Genomic DNA, 21,606 nt, shown 5'->3' with positions numbered 1-21,606 from the left:
TATCTGTAACTACAGTTCCAGGGGATCCAACACACATGCAGGCAAAACACCAATATACATAAAAATAAAAAAAAAAAAATCATTAACTACCAAGAGTAGTTTTTATTAATGAGTAACAATGGCGCTTCCCATGCATTAAGCATTATTGGCATACATCTAGACACTGCAACAGTCCCCTCTCCACGAAGAAAGTGGTAAGTTGAACGATCCCTAGAAGATGCCTGAAACCACAATATCAGACCATATACATACACACACATATATATGTATATATGAGCATATATATATATAGCATTTTCCTGTATATACATGATTGACTTATCAACCAGAGATAATAAATTATCCTTAGCAACTTAGCACTGGTTCTCTCTCTTTTCTTACTAAGCCAAACAAAAAAGCAAGCACATCACTTAAAGGAAGCATAACAAAATGGTCTGCATCGCTGCTCTTGCACTTTGAGCCAAATGAAATAGGTGTCATCTGAACATGTCATGTCAGAAAAGCCAATCTAATAACTGAGATGCTTATGGAGTGCTGACAGGCCCCAGACACAAGCTAGATAGAGGCTCTCACACAAATGCCAAGGTTTCAGCATGCTACTTACTGAGAGCAGCGCAAATCTAGAATTTATGAAGTACTTCTTAAGTTCTCATTCAGTATTCTGGGCTGACTATGGCTGACTACAGGTAACAGAAAGCAAAGCCTTACCTAAGGAAAACTACACCATATGCACTTTACTTTAATCCTTTTAAAAAACAATCACCTTTCAGGAAGTCCTATTACTCTAGTCATTTCTACAGGTTAGGAAACAGATTATAAGACACAGATTTGTGTGAGATCACAATTGTGTGACTAAAGGATTGTAAAATAGGAACTGTCTACTCCTCCTGGCATCCATGCCACTCTCAATGCAACAATGCAGTTGTCTCCCTTTAAGACGTGGAAGCTGGGGGCTGGAGAGATGGCTCAAGAGGTTAAGAGCACTGACTGTTCTTCCAAAGGTCCTGAGTTCAAATCCTAACAACCACATGGTGGCTCACAACCATCTGTAATGAGATCAGACACCCTCATCCATGTATCTGAAGACAGCTACAGTATTCTTACATGTAACAATAAATAAAATAAATCTTCCCCAAAAAAGGGGGGGGGGGGTATAGGGGACTTTCAGGATAGCATTTGAAATGTAAAGGAAGAAAATATCTAATAAAAAATTTGAAAAAAAAAAGATAAGACATGGAAGCTGATTTCCCTACATCTTGAATTTTGTCTGTTCTCAAGACTTGCCTTGGCCAGCAACAGGTGACACCAAACAGCTCCAAGTGCAGACTCAACATGATCTTTCACGTTTCTGTTCACTCTTGGAATCTTGTCCCCACTCCTCTATCTTCCAGCAGAGAACCAGCTAACCCCACCATCAATATGAAAGACTACTCCTGAACAGGCAGGTCCCCCATCCAACCTACCAGGTAGCCAAGATACGTGAAGAGTCCATCAGTTCAGATGAAATTAGACAAATCTAGCTCACATAATTAAATTTACCTATCTGAGCTACAGATTCACATATAGTAAATGCATTCATTACTGTTGTTTAGTAAATAGAATTTTACTATGTTAATGCCAAGTATTTTCAGAAAACCCACACTCACTGTTTCAAGAACAACTACTATTTGAAAACTACATTTATTGGAAGAGGTGGGGTGTGTAGATATACACCCTGGCCTCTAACATTCCCTCCCAATCGCACTTCATGTAACTCCCAGAGACAAAGCACAAACGACACTGGAATAGATGCTCAGTAATAGTTTCCTTTCTGAAAGAGCAAATATCTTATCCTCAGCATTTAACATTAATTTAAAATTAATTTATAAAAATTCTAATGTAATTGTCTGCCTTAGGCAAACAAACCTCCCCATCCTACCCCAACCCACCCCCACCCCCACCAAAAAAAAAAAAATCACAATGTCTACCAGATTTATCTAGAATAAGAACTCAATTGCTGGGCTGGTGAGATGGTTCAGTGGATAAGAGCGATAACTGCTCTTCCGGAGGTCATGAGTTCAAGTCCCAGCAACCACATGGTGGCTCACAACCATCCATAATAAGAAAGAAACAAACAAACAAATTCTATTTAAAAAAAAAAAAAAAAAAAGAACTCAATTGCTAACAGCTATACCTGTGCACTAAATTTATCCTGTACTTTACAAGGGTAGGAACAATCAATTTAAGTTAGACACTGTTAGATACATTTAATTTGAGAACAATGAAGTAAGAATAGTTTGTAAAAAAAAAAATATTAGTTTGTGTTAGTCCACTCGTGTTATTATGTTATTTATTTATTCCAGGCATGTACCTACAACCATTCCAGGTTTTCACTCTCAATCTAACTGGCAGCTTTGCTTCCTAAGTCACTGATACATATGATTCACATCACCTACCTGCCTGTATGTATGTATGTATGTGTGTGTGTGTGTGTGTGTATATATATGTGTGTGTGTGTATATAATGTATATATGTGTGTATGCATATTATATATGCTCACATATATCTCCTCACACAAGAAAGGGTAAGCACTTCCAAATAAAACCAACCCTTCAATTAACCATTTCTTCCTCAAGGACACTACTCCAGTAAACCATACATTTCTCTCTTCATTATTTATTTTCCTTTATTGGCTTATTTCTATCTGTATAGAGATGTTATTATTTCTTTCATCTTTTGTTCTTCCTATTTTTCTTTCTATTCTCACATCTTAGACTCCTGTTAACTTAGATCCTAATCACAGGGGCTCAGTGGTAACTCTTGCCTAGCATCCCTGAAACATAAGGTGGGATGGGAGAGAGGGTTCAGGAGGACACTCTCTTGGCTCCTAAGGAAGGGGTGCTGCAATAGTGTCACAAACTGTAAACTGAGGCTGCCACCCCACCACCTTGCCTTCATGCCATGAATCAACCAACTGACTACAGTGACTGTCTTGCTACTGCACAAGAAGACTAGGAGAAAGGATGTCTGGAATGCAGAAGTTCCTCTAGGATGCAGGTACAATTTCCATGTACTATAATTAAAATCAGTCAAACAGTCCAGAAGAACTTCTAGTTGCCCAGACCCTTAAAGAATGAGATTGGGTCACCTCACCAGACAAGAAACCACAAACAGCTAGAATACCTGCCAAAAACAGGGGTTGTGGAATGACAGTGGAAGACAGTAATTATAGATAACCAAAACCACATAACTAGCTGCAGAAATAACTGAGAATTTCTGCTTTATTTTAATACATAAGTATTATATAGCAACCAAATTACAGTTTTATCTCCCTTCCCACATCCACCTATTAACAGTACCTCATGCTACAGTATTCAAGTTACAAAACAATGAGTATTAATTGTGACTTATGTAAAGAGAAACTTTTTAAAATGAAGAAAATAGCTATATCGCCTTTGAAGTTTGTCTGCTATCTGAACAACAAAAGTTGTATAATGCATAGCAAACGTGTGATTAACAGGTGTGATCAAAGTTTAAACTATAGAATAGATATTGTGGACTGCACACACACACAAACTACCTATCTTCTTTTGAAAATAGTTATAACTGCCTAATGGCTGATCTGTTTGAACTGTGGTGTTGTATTTTAATATGGGTATACAGAAATCCAGGGATGTTTATTACGCTTCACTACATGGCATAATAAATCCCCAGAACCCATGGGCTGGAAAAAAAAGAACTCCTATGAGTTGTCCTGTCCCCTGATCCCCCACATATATGCGCATATGCACACAAAAGAAAATAAGTAAATAAATGTTAAAAGGTTTTTTTTTTAAAGATTTATTTATTATTATGTATAAGTACATTGTAGCTGTCACTGTAGCTGTCTTCACATGAGCCAGAAGAGGGCATCAGGTCTCATTATGGGTGGTTGTGAGCCACCATGTGGTTGCTGGGATTTGAACTCAGGACCTTCAGAAGAGCAGTCAGTGCTCTTACTTGCTGAGCCATCTCACCAGCCCAAAAGGTTTTACTATACTTTTTTACAATTGATTTACTTCAAAACAATGAAGTAATCACTGTCCACGATCTAAAAGAATTAAAAATTGTCAAACTTTAATGTTTGACAACTTTAATTTGATGATCCAGATCTCCCTTATATCTGTCCTAACACTACAAAACAATAAGTCCATTAAAAAGCATATGTAACATCTCTAAAATTCACTCACTTCATTACCTCTTAAAAATATTTTACTATCCATAGTTAGAGGGGTCCAAAAACAACTTTGTACACAGTAACTTTGTACACAAAAGATTTTATGAAAGGTCCTCTGGACTTGAGCTAGTCCTAGCTAACCATTTTAAAAATAAGTATACAACTACTCCAAGTCTGAGACAGAAGCCACTCAGACAAATATTTACATTTTAGTGACTTTTCCTCAGAGTACCAATACCAAAAGAAGTAAACATTTTTTAAAAAATGATTTTCCCACTATCGTCTATGAGTCCGTGCAACACTGCTGCGTATGTGGTGTCTTAGTGAGGACAACGGTAGACATGCAGCTGCCCCTTTCGCCACACATCTCTGAGAGCCTGGACTACTACACTACCTGTTCAGACCAAGAATGTTTAAGAAAGCAATAGCTAGTTTTACCATACTCTTAAAACACATGAGCATGCTGTACATAAAGTCTGCAGCATTTTTCAAGACATCCTTTGGCTGAAATGAATGTGTGAAAGGTTCCCTGAATACAGTAGTAGAGCACCAACCCAACTCACTAAACTGGCCTTTCCCCTGTGAGGTGCAGGCTAGAAAAAACATTTTTAAGGGAAATTTAAAGGCAGAAGAAAGCAACCCTAAGCAAGACAACAGTAGAGATTTGAGCTCTAGAGGTTTGAGCGCTAGAAGAATAGAAAGAGAGAGGGAGATTGAAATGTACACAGCCAAAAAAAGAAAAGAAAAGAAAAGAAAAGAAAAGAAAAGAAAAGAAAAGAACAAAGCATTTCCCAAGAGTATTCCCAGAGTTTACAGCAGTACAGGACAGCAGGGATTAAAGCAGAAAACTTCTTGTTCTGGAGTTCACATGGTAGTTGCAAATTAAAAGGTAAAATTCAAAAAAAAAAAAAAGGTTAAAAGGTTCAGAGCTAAAAGGGCAGCATAAAAATTAAAAAACCCCTTTAAGTTCCTCACTGACCCCTGACCCCTGAATTTCATACACTCAGATCTCAGGGAGCCCAGGGGAAAGCAACTAAAGCTGGAGGAGCATAAGCTGAACTCCACTGCAGGAGAGACGTGAGCGTGATCAGTGGCCTTCCTACACTGTACTCGATGAAGTACAGTGTCACAAGTGCAATGTCCGCAAAGTGGACAATCAGCCAGCCACTAAATGTACTCACAATTACATTCAGAAGAAGAAGACAGGGAAGGGACTATGAGATTTCAAGACTCAGATTATGTACTGCTGCTCTTTTTGGACCCAACTTCAGTACCCAATACCATCCCAACCACCTATAACTCCAGCTCTCTTTTGCCTCTGCAAGAAGCCATATGTTCACCACACACGTAATTAAAAATAAATGTTTAAAAGGGGAAGATAAACTTGGTGGTGGTGACCCATTCAGAAGCAGAGGCAGGTAGATCTCTGAATTCAAGGCCAGCCTGGTATACAAAGTGAGTTCCAGGACAGTCAGGGCTATCTATACAGAAAAATCCTGTCTCAAAAAATAAAATAAATAAATAACCAACCAACCAACCAACCTTTAGGACAGCATGTAACATGAAAAAACAATAAAAGTGAATTGTGTAGGGAAGGTATTCTCTAAGTAATGGTTATAATGTCCCAAATTTGGAGAGTATCAATTACAAATTAAGTTCAGCAAACCTCCAACTGAATACTAACTATACATCAAATTGTTAAAAACTGAATGGAAACCTAAAGGAGGGGAGCAAAAACCCTTTAAGACTTTTGAGCTACAATCCCACATCCAGAAAAAACAAAAACAAAAAAAGAAAACAAAACCCCACAAACTAGAAAAATAAGAGTAAACTATATAATCACTTAAAAGCTTAGAGACCATCATTAAAGCATGCATTTTATAACAACACTTAAGAATATTTCCTTGGGTGTAGTGACTAGAGGCCAGCCTGCCTGATCTTAAATGCTGATAGGAAATGACTCAAATACAAGATATAAAGAAAACCTGAAATAATACATATGTAATTATTTACAAAAGTCTTTAAATCTTCTCTCTTAAACTCTTTAAAGGATATCTATTCACAGAAAAAAAGAAAAAAAGCAACATGTAGAAGCAAAAAGAAAGGAAAAACATGCAAATTATATATACAAGTTTAACATGCACATGTTAAATACAATCACACTATAAGTGCCTTTTATAGACAGGGATACAGTTATTGCTGTGAGCATCCACAGTGAGCAGGTATCCCCTACAGCATCACTACAAAATTACAAGATAGAGCTTAAAAAGCCACAAGAGGGAAACTGTAATCCCAGCACTCAGGAGGCTGAAGCCGGAAGATCACTTTGAGCTCATGGCCATCTGTGCCACCTGAGACACTGTCTTAAAGAAAGAAAATAGCAAAGGGGGAGACAGAAAGTATCCATGAACAAGGCTAGCCATAGAGCTCAGTGGTAGAGTGAAGGGCCAAAGTTAGCTCCCCAAGGACTCAGAACCATGAGGATGCAGTCAAACTAAATTACTTAGGTCTGCAGTCAATGGAAGAATGGAAGATCTTTCAACTCTTAACCCAGGAGTCTCCTTTCTTCTCTAAACATATGAAACTGCAGAAGTGCAACCTGCTAGCAAACAAGCAAAGAAAAATTTCAGACATTTCTAATAGTAGTACTGGCTGTCCTTGGAATGACGACTGATGACCAATACACAAGACGTGCTGTCTTTTATAAACCATCATCAAAAGTAACAGCATTCTTGCTACACAAACCAATGCTGGTACTATGTGGACAATGGCTACACAAAAGCACAAATTACCAGGAGGCAGGGATTACTAGGAACCATGGAAGAGACTGGCTACCGAATCCAGTGTTGTTAACTAAGGGGCCAGTTACACCTGTACAGATTTATCAAGGTAACCACGATCGGGGCACCCAGAGACTTACTGCTGACAAAACTAACTTTAAAATGTATATGTAAATATAAATGTAAAATCCCAGCACTTGAGAGGCAGAGGCAGGTGGATTTCTGAGTTCGAGGCTAGTCTGAGCTACAAAGTGAGTTCCAGGACAGTCAGGACTATACTGAGAAACCCTGACTCAACCTTCCCCCCCCCACCCCCTAAATAAAATGTATATAGAAAACTAGAATGTCAATAAAAATAAATGTTAAAGAGGATTCACGTTATTTGATTAATTGTATCTGTTTATGTGCGGTGTGGTGTGGGGAGGGAGAGAAGGGAAAGAGGGAGGGAGGGAAGGAGGAAGGAAGCAAGCTCACAGGCATGCAGGTGCCTAGGGAGCAGGAGTCCCTGAAGGGGTCAGTCATCCTTGCATCCTCTGCATCTGCAGTTACAAGACACTGTGAACCATCTGATGGGAGTGCTGGGAACCAAACTCCAAGTATCTAAAAGAGCAATGAGCAACTTTAACTGCTGGATCATTTCTCTACCCTCAGGCAATTTTAAAGTTTTTAATGCTCACTATAATCAGACATGGTGGTACATGCCTTTAGTCCTATTAATTGGGAGGTATCTCTGAGTTTGAGGCTAGCCTAGTTCACATAGCAAATTCCAAGCTTGCCAGGGCTACAAGAAAAAACAAAACCTATATAATGCCACAGTAATAAAGATAGTCTTATTTCTTCATAGAACAAATAGATGAATGAACAAATAAATAGAGGTCACAAAGATGCACATATAACGTTCAAATGATTTAGGGGAAGGATACAAAGGCAACTGACTCAGTTCAGGAAAGCTAATAATGGTGCCAAAATGAAGAAGCCTTTTTTTTTCCATGAATCTTAAGCTATTTCATAACACACACATGCACACACATTCATTTATTTTGAAATGGATCAAATCTCTGCTAAAAACTACTACTATATTTTGGATTTTGAATGTTGCCTAAAGTCCTATGTGATCCCCAAGTGGTAATGGAAGCTTTAAAAGGTGCTGCCTAGTGGGAGGGAGGTCTTCAGATTACTGGGGTAGTCCCTCAAAAGCAGGCTTCCCCAAAAAGTCCCTTCCCATCCCCTCACTTTCTAGCCACAGCACATCACCATTGCCATCAAGTACTGTCTCCAGTGGATCAACAGCAATAGCTACTACCACATCACAGAATAGAACCTCTAACTATACAGATGGCAAGAAAGAAAAATTAATACAATATCAGCCCACACATTCATTAATAATTATTTTGTTTCCTTTCTTGAATTATAATCAAATGCAATTTAATTCTTTTTTTTTTTTTTTTTTTTTTTTTTTTTTTTTGGTTTTTCGAGACAGGGTTTCTCTGTATAGCCCTGGCTGTCCTGGAGCTCACTTTGTAGACCAGGCTGGCCTCGAACTCAGAAATCCGCCTGCCTCTGCCTCCCGAGTGCTGGGATTAAAGGCGTGCGCCACCACGCCCGGCTGCAATTTAATTCTTTACTGCCTAGTTATCTACTTGTTTGGTATAGTAAAGGAAACCTGACAAACATAGCTAAGAATCTTCTACATAAAACACACAAAAAAATATTTTCCTGGTTTGGGGGTAGGTAAAGGCTTATTAGAACTCAAAACCATAGCACAGTTAAAACTGATTGATTAGAGCTCAACAACTAAAACCTTCAGCTCATCAAAATCTATGTGAAGAACAAGGTATGTTTCAAAATGGGAGAAAGTCAATGATCTGGCAAAGAATTCATATCCAGAATGTATTAAGAAAGGGCTGGGGGCCTTGCTCATTTGGCAAAATACTTGCCTCTGATGTATGAAGCCATGGGTTTGATTCCCATCACCAAAAAATCCTACAAGTCAACAATAAAAAGATAATCAGGAGCCAACAAAATAGTTTGGTGCCCCAAACCTCACCTGGTAGAAAGCCAACTCTTGCAGGTAGAGAGGTCCTCTGACCTCCACATGCAGTGTGCCATGCATATACACATAATAAATACTACTTTAAATAATTTTAAGACTGCTATTTTTAAATTTTTATTTACTTATTTTATGTATGAGTATGCTATCTTTATGAACACCAGAAGAGGGCATCAGATCCCATTATAATAGTTGTGAGCCAACAGTGGTTGCTGGGAACTGAACTCAGGACATCTGGACCACTGAACCATCACTCCAGACCCAAGACAGCAATTTTTTAACAGCAAAAAATTTGAAGAAAAAAATTCTACCAGGGGTTAGGTATGGTGGCGCACACCTTTAATCCCAGCACTTGGGAGGCAGAGGCAGGAGAAACCCTGAATTCAGAGGCCAGCCTGGTCTACAGAGTGAGTTCTTGGGCAGTCAGAGCTACATAGTGAGATGCTACCTCAAAAGAAACGAGAGGAGAGGGGAGGGGAGGGCAGGGGAGGGGAGGGGAGGGGAGGGGGGGGGGAGGGAAGGGGAGGGGAGGGGAAAAAGGAAAAAGAAATTCTACCAAAACAAAAAGTTAATAACTACATGAAAGGGTATCAGTATCATTACCAATATCAGTATCAAAGCTATCCAAGCTGTGTGACAGAGGCACACAACAATAATCCCAGTATTTCAGAGACAGAGGCAGGAGCACTGGGTAGAATTAGAGGCCAGTCCAGTCTAAGTATCAAGTTCTAAGCCCACCCAGGATACATAAGAAAACTAGATAATAATAATAGTAACAATGACAATAATAATAATAATAAAATAGAAATTAATGAAAAATAACTCAAAAGTGTGGGAGTTTCCACTGACACAAATAAGAAGAAAAGTTCTGTAGCTTGCCCAAGTAAGAGTTAGGTACCTGTCTGTGAACAACGTGATACAGGGAGTGAAACTGCAAGCAAGGTAGCCAACAAGACAACAGAGGCAGGGGAGAGTAAGCAGGCGACCTTTTACTTTTAGCAGACTCAAAGAGACAGAGAGGAAAGGTTTCAAATATTCTAAAGATACAGGAGGGGAGGGGAGGGGAGGGGAGGGGAGGGGAGGGGAGGGGAGGGGGAGGGGAGGGGAGGGGAGGGGAGGGGAGGGGAGGGGAAAAATAGACACAGCTTAGAAAAAATAAAAATGACTCAAGCACAGGAAATAATGCTCAGGTTCACACACCAGAAACATGTAATTAAAAAAGAAGAGATACTGTTTTTCCCTGTCAGATTGACAAAGTTTCTAACCATTTTATTATATACTTACATATATATATATATACATATATATATATATATATATATATATGTATATATATATATATATGGCAATGTTACAGAGAAACAAGTATTTTCACATATACAACAGTGCTACAAAGTCTATGATGTACAAAGAGACACCATGTAAATTATATCTGCTGTATTCTGGCACAGCAATTCCATGGCTAGGAACTTGCACCACAAACAAATCTTCACATGCACAAAATAATAACAATTGTATAACAGTAAAAACTGGGAACAATCAATAAGCTAGTGAAACTGTGGTATAACGATAAACACTGTAGTTGTTCACAGAGGGGAAGAAGTACTTTATATACAAGTAAGAGAAAATTTCCAGGGTATATTATCCAGTGTAAAAAAAATAAAAGGCAGAGTTGTTTAGTCTCCAGTATTAGTGTAAGAAAATTAGGGAAGACTGAGGTAGGATATGTCTGTATGCAGTTGTATTATTAAAAGGTCATTTACAGAGCCTGGGAGATCATTAAGCTCTGATGGGAGAGGTGGAAGAAATGGCGGGATTAGGATGACACTCCAGATTCTGACATGAGTGAAGAGTGACATGAGTACAAGAGATGCTGGAGAGAGTTACTAACTTGAAGCAAACCTGGGGGAAATGTTGGAGAAGAAGGGAACCAAGTTTGCACATGCTACACTAGAGGCAGCACATCTACACTGCTAGGAAAAGTACACTAGAAAAAGGAAACTCATGCTGGGCGTGGTGGCGCATGCCTTAGGTCCCAGCCTAGGGAGGCAGAGGCAGGCGGATTTCTGAGTTCGAGGCCGGCCTGGTCTACAGAGTGAGTTCCAGGACAGCCAGGGCTACACAGAGAAACCCTGTCTCAAAAAAACCAAACCAAAACAAACAAACAGAAAAAGAAAAAGGAAACTCAGAAAAAGGTTAATAATGACTTTCCAGCAGGCAAAGTCATACAGTATGTGGATTATACCTTGGTAAACTATTTTTTAAAATGAGTTTAAAATGAATGCAATTAATGGGGGGAGGGGCAGACAAAGGAAAACATATATAAGTACCAATTTACTTAGGAATGACTTATCCTATAAAGTCATTTAACCTGGGGTGAAACTAAACCTCAAGAAAATAAACTTGGAAGGCAAGTTACTCAGTCACAAGACAACAAGTAAATATTCTCCTTTTAAAGACATCAACCACGTATTAAAGATTATTTAAAACACTTATTTTCCCAGGTTTACAATAGACTAGAAATATCTATGTGTGGTTGAGGTTACCCAAGGCAACCATTTAACAGCAACATAAGGGGAAATAAGACCATTGTCTTCAATGGCCATCACTGGGGACAAAAGGCCCAGCTCTGCAGCACCTGACTGACACCTCGCCAAATGTTCCTCTCTGACAACAGTATATTTCATGACTCCTATACAGAATAACAAGTTTATCTTTGGTCAGATTCCTAGTTGGTTATGCCTTCCTGGAGCTGAATATGTCTTCCATATTCTGCCCTATCTTATGATGATCTAACAGTCTCTTTTGTCCTACTCAAATATATTTATTGCAGGACGATCTTTCATCTTTCTATCTCCAGCCAGAACTGAGAGCAATTTTCTCAAATAAAACATATAAACACCCATTCAACTATCATCGCACTTTGTCTTCTGCAAAGTGATGTAGTTAGACTTTTTATCACCAAGTGTCCCAGCAAACACGTTTGGCTGTTTGAAACAGGGCATCATATGTACCTCATGGTAGATTCAAATTCCCAATCTTCTTGCCTCAGCACACCAAAATCACCAAGTGCTAGTATTTACAGATATGCAGTATCATGCTTGCCACCCCACAAAAGGTTAATAAGCATGTTTTACTGTGTCCTTAACATATCTGTCCCCAATCTAAACAAAGCATTGCCCTAGCTTATCCCAAAAACTAATGACATGAAAAGTGGTAGAAAGTAATGCCTGGGGCTGGAGAGATGGTTCATCGGTTAAGAGCACTGACTGCTCTTCCAGAGGTCCTGAGTTCAAATCCCAGAAACCACATGGTGGCTCACAACCATCTATGAGATCTGATACCCTCTTCTGGTGTGTCTGAAGACATTGACACTGTACTCACATAAATAAAATAAATAAATCTTTGAGAAAGAAAGAGAGAGAGAGAGAGAGAGAGAGAGAGAGAGAGAGAAAGGAAAGGAAAGGAAAGGAAAGGAAAGGAAAGGAAAGGAAAGGAAAGGAAAGGAAAGGAAAGCAGGCCGGCCTGATAGCTTTGGAACATCTTTGTAATAGAAGACAAGATATTCCAAAAACAGGCTGTGGTGATGGTTGTATGGATCTGTAAATATATGGGAAAACAATTATCTGTATACTTTCTATAGGCAAACTCATATGGTATGTGAACTATTTTTTAAAATGAGTTATCTGTTACTACTATACTTACAAATTTCTTTAAAAACTGAGGGTTTTTCTTTCTTCAAAAGTAGGTGATTTACACATAGCTAGTTAGTAACAGGACAGAAAGTCTAGCTGTACTGATTTTAAGTTAAATGAATAATAGTCAAGCAAGCTCTTGGTGTCGTCCTTAGACAGAACTCTAATTATTAAGCAACTTATCAAATGCTTACATGTACTATGGATGTTCAGCCTGCTTATTTGTTCTGTTTTTTTTTTTTTTTTCCAAAACAGGGCTTCTCTGTGTAGCCCTAGCTGTCCTTGAACTCCATCTACAGATTAGGCTGGCCTTGAGCCTCCTGAGTGCTGGGACTAAAGGTGTGCACCCACTACACCTAGCTGGATGTTCAGCCTTAAATGCTAGAATACCTAACCTAATTATGAAGCATCATCAAGCTGGGGAAGGAAAGTCACAGGAAAGGTGTGAGAGTAACGAGAGAGAGAGGAAGCACCCAACACTACAGAGGAAGATTATGAAGCACTCCTACTGTCGGGTTGCTATAATGTAAGTTGTGGGCATACCTACTTCAGCTAACTCAGTGGTGAACACAAGCCCACTAGGCCGATTCTGCCCAGACAGGATTGTCTCAACTTTGGCACAATTAACATTTTTAGGCTAAGTAACCTTTTGTGGTAAAAGGATGTTCTCTATATAAGCACCAAATGTTTAGCCGACTCCATGTCTGGCCCCTACCCACTAGTGTCAAATCCATCCTGTCTCCTATTTGTAGTAACTAAATTCAGACACTTAAAAAAAAAAAAAAGTCTTGAGGATTAGAGGAACTGGGAGTCCAAAATCATCCCTTTGAAAACCAACTGCCTAGACTAGGAGTAAACAGGACAAAAGGACCAGCCATCTTGATAGCGCGCGCGCGCGCACACACACACACACACACACACACACACGTGCACATGCACATGCACAGGAAAAGTAAGATGAGGGTGTTTTAAACCAATCATCTCCTAAGCCCCCCCCAAAAAAATAAATTTCTTTTTTTTTTTTTTAAAGTAAAGCTCGGGCTATCAAGATGGCTTGATGGGTGAGAGTGTTTGCCTAAGGACCTCAACTCAATTCCTGGAAGTCACATTTAAAAATAAAAAAATGGATTGTGACAGTTTGTTGTCTATAACCCCAGCAATCTTATAACAAGATGAGAGGTGGGAATAAACTGGGCTGGAAGCTCACAGGTTACAAAAACAGCAGAAACACAGAAAGATCCCTACCAGGACGTGGTTGCACATGTCTTTAATCCCAGCACTCTGAAGGCAGAGGCAGACAGATCTCTTGGGTGTTCAAGACCAGCCTGACCAGCCTGATCTACAGAAGGAGTTTCAGGACAGCCAGGGCTATAAACAGTTAACTGTCTAGAAAAACAAAATTAAACACAAGATGGAAGGTAAAAACCCACTCCTGAAAACCTGTCTGTCCTCTGACCTACAGCACATGCACTGTGGCACCCATGAGGCTGCATACACCTGTGCCCACAGGGGAGAGAGGGATGCAGGAACGGGAAGACATGAGACAGAAACTAAACTCAACCTACATTCCAAGTTCTATACACTTCAGCACATGAAGCCACTGACAGGGTTTACGGAGAGGTCCCAGAAAGGACCAGGAAATAGAACGAAAGGACACCAAGAAAAAAGCTGCTACCTTGATTGGTTTGAAGGAAACTCAAGTTCATTTTTCAGAAGAGCTAAACCCTCAAATTTGGAGAAACAAGGTCTAGATTGTCACTCCCGCCAGGGCAGAGTAATCAATCAAATGACAATATGAATAAAAAATGTAACAACACTTGAAGGTTGGAAGGGTGAGCGATGGATGGGTCAGTACAAAGCAGAGTTGACTCCTCACAAAATTCATCTATCCTGGCTCCCAGATCTCCAACTCTTCCTACTGGTTCTGGGCTTTCAATACCCTCAGCTGCTCAAAGACTCTCGCACACAACCTCTCCATTCAGACCCAAATCCCCTCAAGGTGCTATCACCTCCAAATCGTATTCCTCTTCAAAAGTTCAGTCTCACCTTTCCTTCTCAGATACCTTAGCTCCTAGGAAAGGGGAGGGGCTCAGCAAGAAATTAAAGTACTGCAACTGGGCTGCAGTGCAACTGGGCTGCAGTGCAACTGGGCTGCAGTGCAACTGAACTGCATGCAACTGCAGTGCCACTGGGCTGCATGAACTGGACTGCATGCAACTGGGCTGCAGTGCAACTGAACTGCATGCAACTGCAGTGCAACTGGGCTGCAGTGCAACTGGGCTGCATGCAACTGGACTGCAGTGGCTTCCCAATAATGCACACACACACAAAGGTCTGTACTCTCAGAAAAGCAAGCGTAAAGTAAGACAGGCACAGCACATCAAATTGGAAAGAACACAAAGTTTAGCAAACGCCAATGTCATCTAGTCCCCTGCAGACTAACATTACTTAACTATGGCAGGCACCTTCAATAAAATACTCTTTTTTAAGCCTGTTGACATCTATGGGGCAGCATGAAGAAAACTCTTTAACTTGAAAAGGGAAAGTTTCTTTTCCTTTTTTATTCTTTTCTCTTCTTTCTTCCTTTTTTATTTTTTCTTTCTTTCTTCTTCTTTTTTTTTTTTTGTTATTGTTGATAATGATGATGGTGGTAGTTACTCAAGACAAGGTTTCTCTATGTAGCTCTGGCTGACCTCCAACTCAGAGATCTGCCTGCCTCTGCTTCCCAAGTGCTGAGATTAAAGGCATGCACCACCAACACCTGGCAAGTTTCTTCCTTAAAAAAAAAAAATAAATAACAACAACAAAAAAAAAACCCACAATAGAATAATACTGCTCCTAGAAATATTTTTAAGTAAATATTCTAGCATTTGTTAGCAGCAGGTTACTGGATTTTTTTTTTTTTTTTTTTTTTTGGTTTTTCGAGACAGAGTTTCTCTGTAGCCCTGGCTGTCCTGGAACTCACTTTGTAGACCAGGCTGGCCTGGAACTCAGAAATCCGCCTGCCTCTGCCTCCCAAGTGCTGGGATTAAAGGCGTGCGCCGGAATTTTATTTTTTATTTTCAGTTTTCTGTACCACTAGAAGAATTTGGTTTTTCTTTACATGTACAACTTTTTAGCTTAAAATATACAAATTCTTTTTTATTGCATTTATTTATTTATTTATTTATGTGTGTGTGTGTGTGTGTGTGTGTGTGTGTGTGTGCGCGCGCGCGCGCACGCAAAGACATGCATGTAGCAATCAGAGGACAGCCAGAGTTTGTTTTTCCTACATTTGTCCCAGACATAAATCTCAGGTTGTCAAACTACAAGTGTTGTTACCCACTGAACCATCTCACCAACTCCAACCTCCATCCTCAACCAGTCTCATGGCTGAGGCTAACTAAAACTGTCTGAAAGAAGCTCAGTAAGAGACAGACTTCGGAATATGGACTTTCCCCTTAAAATCTCTTCAGTTTTCCTAAATCACCTCTGCAACAAAATAAGAGGAGGGAAAACCAAACACCTACAACTCTCCTTTCTTTCAGGGCTCTAAGCACTGTCTGTCAGACAGCTGTCTGACAGGTCATTACCTGTTAAGTACCTACTCTTGGCCTATTTCACTCTCCTTCAGGAACCTTGCCTTATCCATGAAGGCCTGCCCTTTCCATTAGCAGCAGGGATGCTCTCTGCCCAGCCTTCATCACTTCAGGATAAGTCTCCAACCATCACTACCTACTGCCACAGGTCAGGTCTCTTTCTGTTTGCTGTATCATTCTTAGAATGCCATGTGCAGAGTTGGTATTTATACATTTTCAATGAATCAGTTTACAGCGCTCTCTTCAAAAGGGGGTGCAGCAGAGCAGACGTGTACTTTTAGACCTAAAAGACGTCCCAAAATACCTTCCTACTTTGCTCAGTGAATCCTCCACACTCCTGACTTTTTCAGTTTTATGAAAGTCAACCAAGACAGCTGTTTTCTATTCATGTTTAATCATTAAAGTGCAATAACTATTAGAGATATTTTTAAATATCTCAGATTGATGGCTCTAAAGCACTAACTTTTTATGCACTGAGTTTTATCACCTTAATTTTCTCATGGCACATAACAATCTGCCAGTAAAAACAGTAACTCTCAATGCTGCAAGCTTATTAATTTTGAACTAATTAGTGAGAAAGGATTATAAAGTACTTTTCAAGTACTGAGGAAAATGTTGAAAATCAGGTGGTTCATGAAAGAATAATGAGAAGTTAGGGCTAACTCTCCAAGGTGTCAGAACTGCAAACCACTCTGCAGCTTTTAAGTAAACTTAGAAGACAGCCGGCCAAGTGTGCTGTTATCCTCCACTCAGGAGGTTGAGGCAGAAGGGCTGTTGAATTTGAGGCCAGCCTGGGCTAACAGAGGGAAACAGGGTCTAAAAAAACCAAAGGCTAATATTCTTGGGGAAACTGCTCATTTTATTTTTAAACTAAATTATTTCTGCAACCTTTATATACCAAGCAGAAATACACAGAACAAATAAAATGTGTGTTGTAAATAGCAGTGACAAATGCCTCGTGTAGTAAACTGAGTTTCAGAGTAAATAATGTTCTCATAGATACAGTAACAAAGCGAGCTCAACACTAACTTTTCCAAATCACTTTGGCTTACAAGTTTAAAACCTCTTGTTGGTCACATTGATGGATGGATGGATGGATGGACGGATGGATGGATGTCTAACAGTGTCAATAAAAGAGCAAGTAGCTCTTAAAGACAGAGGCTCCAAGAGGTTGGTTAGCTTCTGAAAGAAGAGAGGTGAACAGAATCCTGGACAACAGTTGTTAAAGCCAGAGTCTAAACCAGTCAGTTGACTTTGAAGCTGAAATGAGAGGAAAGTGAGAACAGGATGGAGATGATGGGTTGAATCCCGATGACTTCAATTACATACAGTAAGTCCTACACAAAGCAACAGACACCAGCAAACTTCTCAGTTTCTCAATCGCCCACCTGAGTAAGCTTTTAACCCAGGGCCATTCCATCTAAACCTAACTTCTCATCTGTAGAGGGCTGGCAACAAGCCTCAAGTTCCTCGGTAGTTTTCTAACACCTGCAAAGTAAACGTAAATTTCCACTTTTGCAGCATTTTATGTCACCTAAGAATCCGTAAACCAGAGTGAACTAGCTCTTCTATTAATGCAAATCAAATGTGAAATAAGTAGCATGCTGGGAGCCAAAGAACAATCTCCAAATATGCTAAGGGGAATAAGAAAAACGCAGCCCCCCAAATCATTCCCTTCCTCCAGAAGTTCAGCTCTCCAGCCACTTCTCTGTTCACCTGAGCAAGACCTGTCTAAAACAAGGTGTCATTTTGCTTAGCTTAGCAAATTACTGTTAAAGCCAGATTCTTAGAATACTGTTCTTTGTTAAACAAAGTTAGAGAACATGATAAACTTAAAATTTAAATAATGATCATCAAACATCAAACTGTCTAGAACCCTGGTACAAACAAGCCGAGTACAAACCATCTTATGACAAGTCACCATCATCACAAGATCTCTTCTGAGGAGAGAGGGAGAGGGGACCAAAGCCAGGGGATTAAAGGCAACTGAAAGCATCAACAAGAGCTGCAGGAAAAGCAAAACCTTCAACCAGAATGACAAAGTTCTTTTAAAAAGGAGGGAAAAAAAAAGGCAAAAGACTAGCATTACTTTCTCATCAGAGACACTTCAAACAGAATCCAACTAAGAGGAAAACATCTGTGCTACTTTAGTAGTAAACTTTAAAACACATCTTTTCTATATATGTATCTGTAAATTTACATCATATGCAAATACGAGTTCAAAGAAGTAACGTTTTGATTCAAGATGGTTTTTATGAGCTGGGTGTGGCAATGTAATCCCAGCACATCAGGCCAGAAAGATTGCCAGTTCCAGGCTACCATAGCATACTACTCCCCACTTTCACCACCCTAAAAGTGTGTTTAATATTTAAACTTTGGGAATTAATTTATTAATCTTATGTGCCATATAACTTTTTACCTCCAAACTCGCCGCTGTAAAATCAGTTAGGTATTATGCTGTCACCATGAAATGGAAGATTACCTGTTCCACAGCGGCCTGCCATAGCTCCCAAGTGTTCACTCTACTAAAGTCCCCCAAACACTAGCATCTGACATGTCTAGTGCACAGCCAAGAGATAGCCTCTGAAACCCGCGCTTGTGCCAACTTAGTTGACTTTCACAAAAGTTAACACAGAAAACACCCCCTCGTGGAACTGTTAACTACATGTGCTGAGAACAATGCTTAAATTGCCCTTCTCCACTTCAGTCATCATAAGTTAGCTACAGCCCACCTCCTACACTACATACACCTGGCTTTTAAAAGGTTATTTCGTTGAAGTCCACAGGCCTCCCCAACTCTCTCAGGACCTCAGACCAACCTTCAAAAATGAAACAATACTTCCAAAGCTTCAACAAGTATTCAACAGAGAGACCGCTCCTTGGAGCGATTACAGCCACCCATCAGTTCCTAACTCTAGTATCAAAGGAGCATTCTTTGAAATCAAAAATATGGGGGGGGGGGGGGGCTTTTAAATCTTGGTAGGGTTCCTGAGGATGGAGCGAACGAATCACTCTTCTTTCAAACCCCTCGGGAGTTCGTACTGGAATAGCATGCAGCGCTGAAGAGCAGGTGCTGAATTTCGGGGTTCCGTCGACCCTGCAAACACCTGTCGGCTGCATGCTACATGCCTGCTCCTATGTGCAAACATCACATTTGCTCTTCAACGTACAGAGCAAAAACCGAAACAAAACAAAAAGCAGACCCACAGCCACAGCCGCCGCCAACGCCGCCAACACCAACGCCGCCGCCGCCAGGGCTTCTCCCGGACCGCAAACTTTTAGAGTGTCAGTGGAATAACGGTGCAGAGGCGGGCGGGCGAGCCCGCACCGCACACTGTCCGTACCGCCGTGGGGCTGCACCCGCGGTCGCCCGAGGACTCTCTCTCTCTCTCTCTCTCTCTCTCTCTGACTCTCTCTGACTCTCTCCTCTTTCTCTCTCTCTCTCTCTCTCGCTCTCGCTCTCTCGGCCGGCTCCCGGCTCTTCCCCGACTCCCGAGCAGTGCGGCGCGCCTCCCCTCGCGCCGGGCCCGCAGGCAGCCGGAAGGGGGAAGCGGCGCGGGGGGCTTCTCTCCAGGGGGAGGAGAGGGGAGGGGGAGGGGCGCGGCCGCGGCCCCCGCAAAGGTCACTCCGGGCCGGCGCCAGCCGCGGCCCGCGGCCTCCCCGCCCCCGGCCCCACCGCAGCCCCGCTGGGACACCGGGACACGCGAGGCTCAGCGGGCGACGGCTCCACGCGCGCACGCCCCGCTAGAAAAATGGAGCGTGGGGCGCTGAGGCGATGAAGAGGCGCTCCCTTTCCGTTACCCGAGTCGCTCCTACCTCCGGTCGCCCGGCTCCTACACTCCTCGCGCTCCTCCGATCTCGGGGATCCGCCGCCCTCGCCGCCGCCGCCGCCGCCGCCGCATCCAATCGCCTCCTCCCGCCCCCCCTCCCCTTCCGCAGCCAGTCCAGGCCGTTCCTCCGCCTCTCCGCTTCAAAATGGCGCCAAGAGCAGCTCCGCGGCTGCTCCAATCGAACCGCGGCGGACAGCGCCTGGGGGGCAGGCAGAGCGCCGCGTGGGTTCTCAGCGCCCCCTACCGGCCGCACGGCTTCTCGCTCAGGCGCGTGCGCACGCGCTCCTCAGCCCGCGCTCCGGGCTCCGCCCCACACACCCGGGGGCGCGCACGCGCAGGCTCCGCCCTGCTGGCGCGGCCTCCTCTGTCTCCTTGGCAGCAGAGTGATGGGCAGCTGTCAGTGCGTTCTCTCAGCTTGGACTCAGCCTCCCAGGCTTTGGCGGGAAATCTGTAGATAGCTGAACTCCGCTGGCTTTGGCTTTTTTTTTTCTTTCCTTTTTTGGATGAGGCTTTTTTTTTTTTCTTTCCTTTTTCTTTCCTTTGCCGCCCTAGCTGGCCTGTGGAGCTCACTGTGTACACCAGGCTACACATGATCTTACCATGTAGACCAGGCTGCCCTCGAGTTCAGAGATCTGCCTGCCTCTGCTTCTGCCTCCTTAGTACTGGCATTTTCCCTACGCCCGGCCTTTTTTTTTTTTTTTAATTTCTAAAAAAAAAAAAAGGAGGGGGACGGCGAGATGGTTCAACGGGTTAGAGCACCGATTGCTCTTCCGAAGGTCCTGAGTTCAAACCCCAGCAACCACATGGTGGATCACAACCACCCATAATGAGATCTGACACCCACCATCTTCTGGAGCGAGAGGGTGCCAACTGGAGTGAGTAGAGGTCCTAAGTTCAATTCCCCAACAACCACATGAAGGCTCACAGCCATCTGTATAGCTATAGTGTACTCATACACATAAAATAAAAAATAAATGTGTATTATTTTATTTGAGAATACGCTCTCACTATGCAGCCCTGACTGGCCTAGAAATCACTATATAACCCAGGCTAGGCTCCATCCTCCAGCCACTGCCTTCCCAATGCTGGGACTAAAGGTATGTGCCACCACTCCTGGCTTTTTTTGTTGTTTTGTCTTGTTTTGTTAGATAGGGTCTCACTATGTAGCTCTGTCTGGGTCTGGAGCTCACAGAGACCCACCTGCCTCTGCCTCTATGCCTCTGCCTCCCAAGTGCTAGAATTAAAGGTGTATTCCACCTCTTGTGCGATGTTTTAAACCCTGTGGTGCAGCACAGATTATGTGCTGTGTAAATGAAAGATTATTAATGTCTACATGGCTCCTCACCGGTTGGTGGACCTAGGGATCCAGTGTTCATCCCACTGCTCAAGAACCCCCCTTAACGGGGTGAGGAAGCGATTGGAAGGCCACAAAGATGCCATCCAGAAAATGAGGTTTGTGCGCCCTTGCCACTTCTGCC

The 21,606-nt window shown here is 41.8% G+C and overlaps 2 protein-coding genes across 7 annotated transcripts in view; both read right to left on the bottom strand.

The window, feature by feature from the left end:
* The window catches only part of Pds5b (PDS5 cohesin associated factor B), a 136,957-nt gene extending 116,602 nt beyond the window's left edge, over positions 1–20,355 (bottom strand). For 4 of the 6 annotated variants that reach the window (XM_006504901.2, XM_006504903.2, XM_006504904.2 and 1 more), the window contains exon 1: positions 20,115–20,355. The gene's annotated coding sequence lies outside the window, so the exon portion shown is untranslated. The remainder of the gene's footprint in view (positions 1–20,114) is intronic. The other 2 variants (NM_001346503.1, NM_175310.6) reach the window with 1 other exon arrangement.
* The window catches only part of Gm40353 (predicted gene, 40353), a 31,839-nt gene that overhangs the window by 8,949 nt on the left and 1,284 nt on the right, over positions 1–21,606 (bottom strand). The window contains exons 2-3 of the mRNA XM_017321266.1: positions 20,100–20,327; positions 19,506–20,042 (exon numbers count right to left, since the gene is read on the bottom strand). Coding sequence (XP_017176755.1) covers positions 19,506–20,042; positions 20,100–20,327 — 765 coding nt within the window. The remainder of the gene's footprint in view (positions 1–19,505; positions 20,043–20,099; positions 20,328–21,606) is intronic.

Source organism: Mus musculus, chromosome 5 (assembly GCF_000001635.26).
Source record: "Mus musculus strain C57BL/6J chromosome 5, GRCm38.p6 C57BL/6J".
Lineage (NCBI taxonomy): Eukaryota > Metazoa > Chordata > Mammalia > Rodentia > Muridae > Mus > Mus musculus.
Note: the sequence above shows the minus strand (reverse complement) of the source record. Positions and strands in the feature narration are given on the sequence as shown.